Source organism: Cyprinus carpio, chromosome B12 (genome assembly GCF_018340385.1).
Source record: "Cyprinus carpio isolate SPL01 chromosome B12, ASM1834038v1, whole genome shotgun sequence".
Taxonomy (NCBI): Eukaryota; Metazoa; Chordata; class Actinopteri; order Cypriniformes; family Cyprinidae; genus Cyprinus; species Cyprinus carpio.
Genome location: NC_056608.1, coordinates 16737004 through 16751363, shown reverse-complemented (window position 1 = coordinate 16751363; position 14360 = coordinate 16737004). Strand labels below are relative to the sequence as shown.

General features: G+C 38.1%; 2 protein-coding genes across 2 annotated transcripts in view; one reads left to right on the top strand and one right to left on the bottom strand.

Annotated features, from left to right (window-relative positions):
- Positions 1–14360, bottom strand: part of afap1l2 (actin filament associated protein 1-like 2) — a 34551-nt gene that overhangs the window by 768 nt on the left and 19423 nt on the right. Inside the window, exons 5-18 of the mRNA XM_042735709.1 lie at positions 8828–8962; positions 7173–7364; positions 6416–6595; positions 6248–6325; positions 6035–6119; positions 5257–5352; positions 4960–5171; positions 3712–3857; positions 3303–3417; positions 2862–3068; positions 1734–2025; positions 1407–1580; positions 1024–1211; positions 589–741 (exon numbers count right to left, since the gene is read on the bottom strand). Of these exons, the coding sequence (XP_042591643.1) occupies positions 589–741; positions 1024–1211; positions 1407–1580; positions 1734–2025; positions 2862–3068; positions 3303–3417; positions 3712–3857; positions 4960–5171; positions 5257–5352; positions 6035–6119; positions 6248–6325; positions 6416–6595; positions 7173–7364; positions 8828–8962 (2253 nt within the window). The remainder of the gene's footprint in view (positions 1–588; positions 742–1023; positions 1212–1406; positions 1581–1733; positions 2026–2861; positions 3069–3302; positions 3418–3711; positions 3858–4959; positions 5172–5256; positions 5353–6034; positions 6120–6247; positions 6326–6415; positions 6596–7172; positions 7365–8827; positions 8963–14360) is intronic.
- On the top strand, positions 11446–13253 carry LOC109099983 (kelch repeat and BTB domain-containing protein 13). Its single transcript, XM_042735707.1, has one exon. It carries the CDS (start codon positions 11513–11515, stop codon positions 13058–13060), a length of 1548 nt encoding a protein of 515 aa, XP_042591641.1. The 5' UTR covers positions 11446–11512; the 3' UTR covers positions 13061–13253.

Below are 14360 nucleotides of genomic sequence, written 5' to 3'. Positions count from 1 at the left end.
GTTATATATACACTACCGTTCAAATGTTTGGGGGAAAGTAAGCTTTTTTTAAAACAAGAAAATAATGCTTTTATTCAGCAAGAATGCATTCATTTGATCAAAAGCGACAGTAAAGACAAAAACTTTGTTACAATTTCTCAAATAAATGCTGTTCTTATGAACTTTCCTTTGGAAGAATAATGAAAAATGGCTGCTGAAAATTCAGCTTTGCCATCAGTGAATGCATTTTTTTTCCCGTAGTAGTAAAACATGATAGTTATTAGTTATTTTGTAATAATATTTCACAATATTAGTATACTTTACCAAAAACATTAAAAATTGCCAACCTTGGTCAGAATAAGAGACTTTGTCAAAAACATTTAAAATTTTTACCAACTACAAACCTTTAAATGGTAGTGTACAGTATATACTGCTATTCACATGGTACTTAAATGTACTTCAAAGAATGCAATAAAAACAACATTGCACACCCAAAAAAATCATGTTAAATAACACTTCTCTGCACATATTCTCTTATATAGAAAAAAAAAAAAAATTATAAAAAAGCTAAGCTCTGTTAGGACTTTGTATGCATAAGCGGACTCTGACCTTGGCCTTCTGCAGAACGTTTCCTTTACCAGATGCCATGATGGAGAGGGGTCTGTTCTTCAGCGCTGTGGCGGAGTTGACAGGCGAATCTCCATTGTTGGGGGTGTTGGTGGGTGTATTTGGAGCAGGGCTGGATACAGGTGCCATCTTGGGCTAGAATACACAACAATATAATCAGCAATAAAATTATTATAAACAGTGAAATTGTGTTCTTAACTATACTGAATATTTTCACCTAGCATGCTTATGTAGGTTTTGCAACAGATTATACAAAAATCTGAGTCAGTAATTTTTTTTTGCTTGTTTGTTTTTTAAACATGTATCTTACACAGTAAAAACAGTAACACTGAAATATTATTACAAAATAACTTTCTGTTTTTATATATTTTAAATTATATATATTTTAAAATTCCTATTTGCTGTCGTCATACTAACCGTTGAAGTTTCCAGTAGACTGCTGTCTACGGTGGTGCCCAGTGTAAAGGGTCCAGCTTCCACTTTTCTCAAATTCTCCTTCACCTCCATCAAGCTAAGCTCCACCTCCACTCGCCGACGCTCGGCCTCACGACACGTCTCCTCCATCTGCTTCAGACGAGCCTCCAGAAAGGCCTGTTGAGTAGGCTCTGTACAAGCCATAATCAAAAGCATTCATTAGTATTTCACATTTAGAGTGACATTGTGGTGTTACAGTATTTCAGAACTATCAAGTAATATATAAAAACAATTGCACCTTGAAAATAGAAAGAAAACACCATCAAAAATACTGCTTTTAACACATGGGCATTTCCAAACATGACCAATAGGTGGTGCTGCAGTACCTTGGCAGGAGCTCAGCTCTTCTTTCACCTCTTTTCTGTCTTTCCTCAGTGTGGCCAGAGTGTTTTTAACCTCCTCCCTCTCTCGTTCCAGCCGGTCTCTGTCGTCGGTGTAACGCCGCACGTCGGCTTCTGTCCTGTTCTTCCCTAATTTCACCTCAACCGACCCCGGGCCTGCTAAACAGGAGGGAACGTGTAGGAGCTTTGAGTCATGATCTGCCTTCACATACTGAAGGTATATATGCTCACTTGAGTGCATGGCTGGGAGAAACACAGCAGGGTAAATAAATAAAAGTTTTGTAGGTCTGTTTTACAAGTGACGACCCTCACCTGCTGGAGAGAATTTGAGTTTATCGAGAAATCTATCTGTGCTGGCAGCTCTTCCTCTGGAGGTGGGTGGACTCTGGGGCGTCTGTGCAGATGTATGGGGTAGGGTTTGGGTTTGGTATGGCGTCGAGGTGGGAGAGGCCCTCTTTTGGCTTTCCTGACTGAGGAAACTGATTCTTTGAGTCTGGACGTGCAGGTTGGGGGCTGGAGAGGGGTCTGAGTCCACTCTAGGAGCAACAGGTGGAGGATCGAGGTTCTCTGTGCTGCTTGGTAATGAGGTTTCATTTGTTTCATTCTGTTATACAAAAAAATTATATAAAATTTTAAAAACATTTTTTAAAATATATTTATATATACACACACTTCCAAAAAAAACATACAAATAAATAAATTTTTTTTTTAAAGAAGCTTTGTATGCTCAACGCTGTATCTATTTGATTAAATGTACATGAAAAAAAATGTATTCATCAAAGAATCAAATAAAAAATGTATCACAGAAAATATTAAGCAGCACAACAGTTTCAATACTTATAATAAATCAGCATATTAGAATGATTTCTGAAGTATCATGTGACACTGAAGACTGGAGTGATGGCTGATGAAAACTGGGTGCTGCATCACCGAAATAAATTATATTTTAAAGTATATTAAAATAGGAAACCAATATTAGAAATTACAATTATTTTTCAGAATATTACTGTTTTTTTCTTCTATATATTTTTGATCAAATAAATACAGCCTTGATGAGCATATGAAACATTAAAAAACATTAAATCTTACTAATCCCAAACTTTTGAACGACAGTATACATTTTTATTTAATTTTATATCATTATTAATAAGTAAACATCTGTATTTTGGCACTTACAACACCAAGGTAATGAATTTAATTACCAGGGAATGTACATATAGGCAAAATGTATATATACACTCTCATTCAAAAGTTTAAGCTCAGGTAATTTATTTTAATAAATTATTTAATGCAAGGATGCTTAAAATGTATGAAAAAGTGACCGTAAAGACATTTATAATGTTGCAAAAGATTTCCATTAAAAAAATTGTCAATTTAAAGAAATGAAACATATCAAATTTAGATCTAATAACATGTATTTTCCATTTTAAAATTGTTAACCTCTTTATGGTGTAGCTGATCATCTTTGGGAGCAGCTGAGGGACTGAGCTCTGTCTGTGCGGTGTTGGACGTCTGAGGTGACACTCTGCCCGAGCTCGTGTGCAGGAAGGAGCGAACCGGGATCAGATCCAGATACACTCGGTCCTTCCCATTCTCCTCGACGCTTGCTGTTCCCTCCTCGCTGCCATTCTGAAGCTCTTGAACCTCCTACAGCCAGAGAGAGCAACAGTATCAGAGAAACTTTATTAAAGTTGGATGGCCTCCAGGGTTACAAAAACACAACACTGTCATGGCAATGACTTCCTGTCACTCATATTATTTTTGGCCAAATGCTTAGTGAATCTTCCACTATCCTGAGTCTATGACTCAAAATAAACACAGCTGCATGTAAGTGGGTGCTGTAGATTAATGACAAAAGCATGGCAAGGGTGTCTCACCCACCTCCTGTTCGTTCTCTGTGGATGGAACATCATCGTATAAATCTTCACAGGTATTAGGGTCTGACGGAAGGCTGTCTGTGTATGTGTTGGGCTCTGAGTACCTCCTCTGCATTAGACTGACAAATACAAACAAATCAAGCTCCTAAATCTCAAAAAAGCAAACAAACCTTTCATATGACTATGAATATAATTCATAAGAAATACTGGGCCACTTTTATGGTGTATTTGTATTTCATTTTGTCTGCTTACAGTCTCAGCCTAAAGGCTATTGTATAAAATTTCTCCTTTTGTACACCATGGAAGAAACCCATGCAGGTTTGTGATGGTGAGAAAATGATAACAAAATGTTCATTTTTGTGTGAACTATACTTTTTATATATAAAACAACTGATGTACATGAAGTAACTTACTACATGGAGGTCTTGGCAGCATTGACAATACTTGATATTCTCTCAGAGTTCACATAGTCATAGGTGAGATCTTCTGGGTCTGTTTTGGTGCCTGTCTGTGACAGTATGAGCCCTAGCCAGTGGCCCATATCAGCAGAGGACTTCGCCTGAGAGGAAAGAAGAGGATATTTAATCATCAATGCCTCCTAAGATATTCATATATCTTCAAGGGTGCATCTAGGCCTGCCAAAAAAAGATAAAAAATTGCATATATTTTCAATATTGCATTTCAAGAAAATCTATTTATCAAAGAATCCAGAAAAAATGCATCACAGTCTCTGCAAAACCATTAAGCAGCACAACTGTTTTCAACATACTGTGGATAATATTAAGAAATGTTTCTTAAGCACCAAAACAGCATATTAGAATGTTTTATGAAGGATCATGTGACACTGAAGCCTGGAGTAATGGCTGCTGAAAATTCCATCAGAGGAATAAATTGCATTTTCAAAATATTAAAAAAGAAATCTGTTAAGTTGTAAAAAAAATCCACAATATTAGTGTTTTTTTTTTAGTGTTTTTGGTCAAATAAATGCAGCTTAGTGATTACAAGAGACTTAAAATTAAACTTAACTATTAAATTGGAATATTATTTGTTTAGCACATAAAAAAATGAGCTGTGAATCACATAAAGCTGTATACACCATAACTGAATGAAAGAGGGGAGTCTCAGAAATCTCATTCAGGTTGTTGAACTGATGCCAAAATCCATGAGGTCATCAGACAGTGAGACTGGGAAAAACAGTGGCTCATCATGAAAGTGTAAAGAATTACTAATCAGTCACCTCTGGTCTTCTGGTTTACTGTAACAAACAATTGTCTTATACAGATGTTATACACCACAAACTTTGGAAGATATTCAGAGTTTTGTTTGAGTGAGCAAGCAAGATGACAAGCTGTATATAACAGTATTTTCTGTTTGCTTCCTGTCGGTGAAATATTATTATTGTTGGATGGACATAAATTTGCAAAATCTAAACACATTTCAACCCACATTTTTAGTGTTTTCATTATGACTGTTCATGACTGCTGTTCTATATTTCAATGAGTTTTTGCTGTGCTATTATAGACTATATTATTTCCCTAAGATTTCTTTCAGATCTCTAAAATGCACACAGAAACCAAATGAACTTTGGCTGAATGCTTTACAGGTCAATCAGACAATCTCTTCCTAAGTGGGTGGAATAAGCTTCACCTCTCTTTACTCACTTCTAGGGTCGCGAGCTCCTCTCCATCCATTTGGATGCGGAACGAGTACAGGTGCTCAGGGCTGGGGTCTGGCAGGACCATGCACCCCTCCAGAGCCACTGGCTGCTGGGACACTTTGTTCTTGCTTTTGTCGCTGTAGATCCAAAGCTGCCTGTCCCTCACTAAGCACCACCTGCTTCTCCACTGGGTGTTCACCAGGACGTTTAGGTAGCCTGGAACAAAGAGAAGGTGATGAAAATGGTAGGTTTTGTGAAAGTTTTTAAAACTTGTCATCTAATAACACTCATGATTGGTTACCTGACGTATCCACAGTCTTCTCCGGACTTTCCAAAGAGGAAACCTTCTTTTTTCCAATGCTCATAAGGTTACTAAACTTGCCGTATTTCTTCTTAACTAAAGTTTAAATGACAATTGAAATGTAAATATTATATGCATAATTACAGTAATACAACTAGTACAGTAATATTGTGAAATATTATAACAATTTAAAATATAATATATTGCGATGGCAAAGCTGAATTTTCAGCATACATTGTTCCAGTTTTCAGTGTCACATGATCTTTCAGAAATCCTTCTCATATGCTAATTTGACATCAATGTTGAAACATTTGTGCTGCTTAATATTTTTTGTGAAACCCGTGATACACTTCATTGTCCAGGAATATTTGATGAATATAAAATTCCAAATAACAGTTTTTTTTTTTTAATATAGAAATCTTTTATAACATGTCTTCAATGTAAATTTTGAAAAATATTATGCATCTCTGCTGAATAAAAGTATAGAAAGTACTTAAAAATAATACTGACGCCCAAGTTTTAAACTTGTATATGATGCATATATACACACTATGATAAATTAAGCTTTCTACTCTGGAAGTGCCTGTTGAGGTTATTAACTGTATTTGTATTGATGCTGCAGTCAAGTCTGCAACTTACAGCTGATTGGTTCAAGGTTAAGCAACATTCTGAGGTGACAAGCATCTTCAGCTCTATTAGTTTATACAACTTCAAGTCACTTCCAGTGTAGTCAAGCAAACAGACACCTAAAAGAATAGCTGCAGTGGTCCACTCTCACCATCTTTGTTCTCCAGGTTCTCTGCGTGACTGTCTGTGCTGCTGCCACTCTCAGATGCCACTGAATGTCTCTCGCTTTGCTCACCCTGCCAGAAAGGGCAGAACCTTTAAGCTTAACATGATATAGAGAATACTTGACGAATAATTCATCCAAAATTTGACAGAGTTTCATACACAAATCAATCAGAGAATAAACCAACCCAATCTAACATACCTTAGTACAGATGAGTGTTGGAGAGTCAGTTACATCAGCAGATCCTGCAGTATTCTTCGGACTAATTTCTTGAATAACCTTGAATAAAGATGAAAGGTTATAAACAATGTCTGCACAGACAGAACACTGGTTATTCATCTATATGTGCCAGACCCCATTGGCCCTCACCTTTAGCCACTGTTCAGCCTGCTCTTTGCTCTGCAGTCCCAGGACGATGGCTTCTCCACCCAGTGGGGTTATTTTTAGCTTGTGTTCTTTCCTCTTAGTTTGTTTCTCTTTGTAGACAACACTGCAGCCCAGCAGACCGATATCCAGCAGTGGAGTCTGATCCTTTGAGCTTTTGTAGCACTGGACACAGTAGCATTAAAAAAAATAAAATAAAATCAAAACAAATTTAACTAAACAAAATACATAATTGAGTGAAACTTAAAATCAAATGCATAAATGTAAATGTTAGATGCAAATCAGATTTTTCTTCTCTAATGATTTTTATGGGTGGAACTTGATTTTTTTTCCCTGAAAATTGACTGAATCGTGAAAAGTTCCGAGAAGTGGATGAAGGGAAGAGATTTCGAGGTCTTTAAGAGGTCTTGGTGACACCATCCAAATAAAGTCATTTTAGGGGTGGCACAAGTTATTACATTTTGATTAAAGATTGCAAAGAGACAAACTTGTATTCTTCATAATTATGTGCAACAGTAAACCATACACAGGTAGACCAGTAATGTGCATTAAGAAATTAAATATGATCATTTTTTATTTATGTTGACTTAATTGTCTGTTTGAAGGACATATTAAAACATTTAAGTAAATAATTACTACTAGTATTAGTAATACATGTAAATATTATGTGTAAACATTCATATCATAGATGAGCTATGGGTGGGAAATGGGTGTCACTGACATAAGCAATGATGTCACATACCAAGAGACGATGTTCACGAATGACACACAGCTGTTTGGCCCACTGGCCAAGCCACTTCTTCCTCCAGAGGAAGGCACAGATGTGTGCATCTTTCATTAGCTCGATGGATGCCTCAGGAGACGGCCACTGGTGCTGCGCAGTGGACTTACCCTTCGTCACTTCTTTATAAATAAATAAATAAAGAAAGAATGGCTAGAATGTTTGTTGAATTAAAAAAAAGAAAAAACAAAAAAGATTTGGGATAAAAGAAAGTACAAATCCTCTAAATAGCAAGTAATTCCCTACAAATTCTGTTGAATTTAGCATTGTGTGAGGGAAAAATGTTCTGTTTTTTTCAGTCCTGTGTGAGTTCCTTCCGTGGAAAACAAAAGGAACGAGATGAGGATTAGTAAATCAGAACATGATGGGGGGAATGATTGTTTTTTAATAGGTTTGGCTAGATAGTTTAGTCTAGATAAAAGTATTTCTGAGAGCTTTGGGGCACAGAGAAGTAAGAGTACATCATGAATATGGCAGGCATGCTCTTAACCAAGCAAGCACATGCAAAGTCAGCAGCCTTATGTCTGGATGCATTAAACAATGAGTTTTTCTTGGAGCCGTGCACTTCACCGCAGCCTATAAAGTTAGTGCTGTTTGATTGTTTTTCTCTCTTGATGTACACTGAGAGAAACAGAGATAGATACCCCGAGTGATCACAGCATAGACCCCACTGTTTGAAGCTTCTATGTGCTTCCTGACCCCTGTGATGATGGCAAAGCACCCAAAATCTATAGAAACACAGGAGGACAATAAAAGGGGAAATGCTATAAGGGAGGAAGAGAAAAAAAGATCAGGTGAGAAGCTGTAGATAGTGAAACCGTATGTGGCTTACATGTCACAGGAAAGAAACAGGAAGAGTAAATAAGTGCATTTGATGCATGAGAAATGTTCATTAGTATTGCAATACTGATATTTTGGGGCTGCACTAAGTATTTGTGTCTTGTGGTTTTTATGCAACCAGCAGCATCACTGCTTGTATTATTCAAGGGTTTCATCACTGTCAAAATGCATCCAACTAGAAATTCACTTCACTCATCCTAAACCATGAGGTTTGGCTTGATTTCAGCTGCCGAAACAAGTGCCGAAACATCAGATTTTGGCCATGCACAGCCCTTGTGTGTTGATATTACACAGCACAGCTGCATGCTAATGCCTCTGTATCCTTTGACCAAGAAGAGACGTCATTTGCTGAAGAATATTGTAAATGATTGTCCCCTCGCTGGGCTGAACTCTGCAACCCCAGCCAAATGCCCCATCACTGTTGGCCACATTTCCTGGGCTCACGGTCAATGTTCCGTCACTGTGTGTCCAGAGCCAGAGAACCGGCTACCATTGAACAAAGACCATCACTGTTTTCTGTGTTCCCTGCCCGCAGGCTTCTCTGTATCACAGTAAAGCTGTAGACTAAAGTGGGACGGAGCTAAAACAGAGCACTTAATGACCAAAGGTTCCCTCTCGTAAGACAAAAGTGAGAAGGACAATGTTTAGGGAAATAAAAAGCCACAAATCACTAACCTAATCTTTGGAAAAATCCTTTTTAACCAGGTTATAAATGGCTTGACATGAACGTCAAAGTAAAGAATAAACCATAGAAGATAATGTGTATTTAGGTCAACTTTGGACCCAATTTGAGACATACCATTGATGCTAATAGGATCATAGGGTTGTGGATCTTCATAGTAACTTTCAGTCTCTATACACGCAGGAGCAGGAGTTGGTGGAAGAGGAAACGGCTCCCTTACCATGTTGCACTGAGATAAAAAGAATGAGAAAAAAAGAGAAAGATAATTAACATCAGAGATAAAGAGAGGAAGAGATAAATTTATGTCAACATACTGATTATTTCATCGAATTATAATGCCACTTTTATGTTTTTCCTATTGAAAATGCTGTTACGTTGGATGCTGGTCTCCTGAATGTGATTTTATTAAATAAATATATTTAAAAAATTTAATTCAATTAAAGAGTAAATAAAAAAGTAAGTCTGTATAGGGACCAACTCTCACTGTTTACTAGTTGCTTATTAGCATGCCTATTAACATATTGTCTGCTTATTAGTACTTATTCCTCATGACCATATTCTACATCACTAATCCTACTAATTACCTAAACCTAACAACTACCATACAAACTATTAATAAGCAGCAAATTAGGAGTTTATTGAGGCAAAAGTTGTAGTTAATGAATGTTAATGGCGACAATTGGACCTTGAAATAAAGTGTGACCAAAAATTTGTATCTAATGTAGTATTAGAATAAAAAATCAGGAACGTGTAATAAGAAAATAAGTTAATTTTAAAAAGGAATGACACGCAAGACATTTTTGATCAGCCAGCTTCACCACACCATGCTGGTCAACTAGCTTTACTGCCAACGTTTTGCTGATTAACTGCATGACTATGCTGGAGCTAGACCACCAATAAACCATCATAAACCAGCCTGATCCAGCATGGAGACCTATGCTGATTATTTCAGCAGACTTCATAAACACAATATGCAAAGTATACAAGCACAGAGACTGTATCCAAGCTGAACATCTCTAACACACTCCCATGTAATGAATCAAATAGAGGGACTCTCAAGAGCTTAACTAGTCGTTTCTGCACCTGTCTTTCATGTGGGCTTTTCTTTCTGACCGAAGGGAGATTTTTCCTCGAAACTGATCTCTCTCTCTCTCTCTGACCTCAGCCCTGCTCAGCTAGAAAAGGAATTCCACACATGTTTGCCTGCAGGAATAATGGTTTTAAAAGGGTGTGGAGCTAGCGATGAGGTTTCCCAAATCAGCCGGTTCATAACATTACTAAATTCCCCACTGATACCCACAATGCAATGACAGCCCCAGGGCAAATTGAACACTGATCCTCTCCTTATGACACACAAAACACACTGAGACACACACACAGGGCTAATTAGTGCTAGCGGTAGCTTGTGAACCATAAAGTTGAATGATGACAAGAGGTTACAGACAGACGGCTGGGAAAATCTCTTCTTGCTTGTATTATACTTTATACTAACTGGCTGGATTGAAACCTCCTGTTTGACATGACATGCTTGTGCTTCTCGAAAGCAGAAGTGAGGCGAACAGCCATGCTAAGTGATGGCAAGGCAAGTGTATAAACAACTAGATGTCAAGGACACAGGAAGTTGAATGCAAAAGCTTGCTAGAGGCTCCGCTTCAATAAGTCAAAGAGTTATGTGTTCTCAAATGTAAAGGGACCAACAAAATATATTAGGGTTTTGGTGGGAAGATAAGAGCAGCCTAAAGAAGAAGGAACATGTTGATTGAACTGTGTAGAAAGTATTGTTTTTCTCACATCAACCCCAACTCACAACCCCCACATTTTCACCCCTCACCCCCCCCTCCCTACTCTGACACTCAACATAAAATCTCTGAAACAGAAAACAGTGTGCTGAGTCCTCAGGCATCTGACAATGATTAAAAAGAAAGTGAAGGCATTTCAGGGAAGGCTACAACTCTGTATCGCTTCTTCTCCGGCCACTGCTGAAGGTCAAGACCATGTCCACATCTCAAAATCAACATGACAAAAGTGGTATCTGTTTATATGCTGTTAATTGGATATAAAAATCACTGTGAGTAAAAGACAAATCCTAAACCCTTAGTACTGTATGTCGAGACTGAACTCCACCCAAGGCTTGTTTTCATAATTTAATCCACAAATCACACCATCTTCTTGTTAAAAAGAAAAAAAGAGTAAAGAAAAAAATGTGGTCTATATAGGAAACATTTCAAGAGTAAGACATAAATAATGATAAAGCACCAGTCTTTGGGACCAAAAGCAAAAAAATGCATGTAGGCAGGAGACCAAAAGAACACCCAGAACATGGAAAATCCCCCCGTTCCCATGCCAAAAATTTAGTGAAGAAAAAAATGGAACTCACCAGGGCCAAAACACTTCTGAGGTAGAGAGGGTACTGAAGGAAAATAATCTTTTTAGTCTTATTAAAAACAGGAGTGACTTTCTGAACTACTGTCATCACTTCATTTATGGGTTTCTGTCTTTATTAAAATCATTCTAAGTCAACTATGGGAAAAAATAACAGCTTAATTATTTAATTCAATTGTTAAATCAAATCAACTTAATTTAAACTGCATTAATTCAGAATTACATTAGAACTTTTTGTAGCATTAGTGCTGATCATTTACGACTACTATTTTGAAGTCTGTGGCCTATTGCTATTTTAGTGTGTTGCTATTTTCAGTCAAGCAAGTAGCTGTGAGACTGTAGCGTGTTTACAAGTCAAATCCAAACAGAAACACTAACTGACTCGAAGTCTAACTTTATGGTTCATGAACAGAGTAATCTGGGTACGAACAGGCAAGAGAGAGGTGTTATGGGGCCCCCTTGCAGTTTGGGTCAAAGCAGGAATGAAAGTGAAGAACAAGTTGAAGAGTCCACTGGAATTCTGAGAGTACGGGTTGAAGAGAGCATTTTCACCATAGACAGGGCTGTCCTGGGGCAGAACTGTGAGTATTTCCGTGCTCTCTTCCGCTCTGGAATGAAGGACAGTCAGCTGAACGAGTTCCACCTGCAGGGAGGCTTGAAAGCCAGGGGTTTCCTCATTGCCATGGCAGTTTCCAGGGGTGAGTGCCCTGCTATAAGAGACCCAGACGAGATCGTGGAGGCTGCCGAGTGTGCGGCCTTCCTCCAAATCGACGTCCTGGTCCAGCACTTGATAGACCTTCTTGATACCGACAACTGCATTCTTCTGTACCACACAGCAGCGGTGTATGGCTTGTGGAGGTTGTTTCACAGCGCTGCAGTGTTCATTTGTGATGCTTATAGCGATGTTCAAGATGCTCTCGAAGCACTTCCAGAAGAGCTGATCTGCTACATTGAGTCGCTTTCACCAGCATCGTTTATCGCTCTAGGGACTCATTCGCCATCCATGAAGATTCTGCAGGACTGCTACAGGACGGTGTTTTATCTCGATGAAAAACCGGGTGCTTGGAAATATCTGACTGATCTACCAACAGACGCCAGCACCTCTATGGCCGGGGTGGCTGTTGTGGAGAACCGACTGTATATAGTTGGTGGAGTGCGAGGAGTTAGTTTGGAAACTGTTGACTTGAGCTTCTGTTATGACACAGATTCCAACACTTGGAATGTGTTTGATGGTCCTCAGCAGTCTAGGTATAACTTTACCCTGGTGGGTCACCACGGACATTTGTACGCCATCGGAGGTGAATTTGACAAAACGATTATGTCCTCTGTAGAAGTGTGTGATGTTTCTACGGGCACATGGACATTTTGCAAGCACGCACCTCGTTCGGTGGCTGCGGCTGCTAATGCTGTTGCTAGGCGTAGGATATTTGTGTGTTTCTGGAAGCCACCGGATACTACAGACGTTTATGAATATGCACCTAAAAATGACAAATGGACACTGGTCACCACTATGGTCAAGCCTCAGAGTTACGGACACTGCATGGTGGCTCATGGCGACAACCTGTATGTCATGAGGAACGGCCCCTGTGATGACTTCCTGCGCTGCCTCATGGACTGCTACAACATAACTACGGGTCAATGGACGGCCATGCCGGGACACTACGTCAATAGCAGGGGCGCCCTCTTCACGGCTATGGTGAGGGCTAACTCTGCATTCACCGTCAACCGCAATTTGACCCTGGAATATGTAATTTGTGGTGACAAGTGGAAGCCTCGTAGACAGATGACGGGTTTTCCAAAAATTGGCTCGCTTTGGACTTGCTTACTCAGACTGCCTAAGAGCACAGATGCACAGCAGGAACGCGATGCAGAGGAAGCCCTGGAGATGGACGCCAATGTGGAATGTGTGGAAGAAGATTCAGTAGAGGCTAATTATCCACCTTAGGGATTGGAGATCAATCTGTTATTTTATTTGCAATTGTAATTAAAGAAACAGTATATTACAAAGTGTTTCAAACCTGTATGACTTTCTTTCTTCAGTTGAGCACAAAAGATATGCAACTCTCTTTGCATACTGTCAACGGCAAATGAGAAAACCTAATAAATAAATAGATGTGAACACGCCTAACATTTCTTGTAGCCACATTTACAGTATGCACACGCACAAGTGTTTCTAACTGCGGTTCTCCAGCCTCTATAAACAGCTCCCCGATCGCTTGTGCAGCTGCTGTTAATCAGCCCCAGCACCCCGCAGATGGGTCTGAAGTTCAAAGACTTCTCACTGGAGAGCTCTAATACTCTCCATCCTCCTGTCTGTCTGTATGCCTGACCGACTGCAGACTCCCACAGCAGATACAGGAGCTACAAAGTATTTCAACCCAGAAACTCCACGTTTTTGCTTCCTTACTTGAATTTCTATCATTTGTTGAAAATGAGTATGTTATCTTTTAGGAGATTTACTGTTTCTAATCAAGGTAGGCTTCATTATCGACTAGTTATTTGGATACTTTGCGGCTTAAACACAGCCATTTTTCGAGCGTGGGAAACAGATACATAACAAATATGTGGTCAAAATGAAAGTAAACAGCAGATAATAAATAACAGCAGGACCACAGTGTCTTGCATTGTAGATAGTGAGATTGAAAGGCCGATATAGCTAAAAAAAATTGCTTTTTTAAATGTATATTGATTAGATTCATCACAAAATGTATTTACTCTGCTTTGGTTTCTTTTAACCAAACCACAATTAAATAGAATCAAAATAGTTAATGTTTATATAAAATAAAGTACAAATCTAGTTAAAAATAATAATTGAATGTTATTCACACTGTGAAAAATAACATAATAATAAAAATAATATAGAAGTGTAATATTTTAAATTTTGCACCTTTACATGAACCAATAAAAAAATATTAAGCAACATATATTTAACTGAAATAATTTAATATATGAAAAAAATGCTACGTTTGGACTTCCATAAACATTTGTTAGTGATGATGTAAACAAATCATTGATTCTTGAATTACTAATTCACAGATTGCTCAATCACTGAATATTTGAATAATAAATCAATTAACTGAAAAGCACTAAAAAATGTGTTAAAATCATTATGATATGCACAGAAAATAACTGCAAATATAGCTTGACTATTCAATCTATACCGTATTGCCCAACACTAATAGTAAATTATATAGAGTTGCATTTGTGATGGCGAAAGTTACTTTTAAAAGTAATGCATTACAATA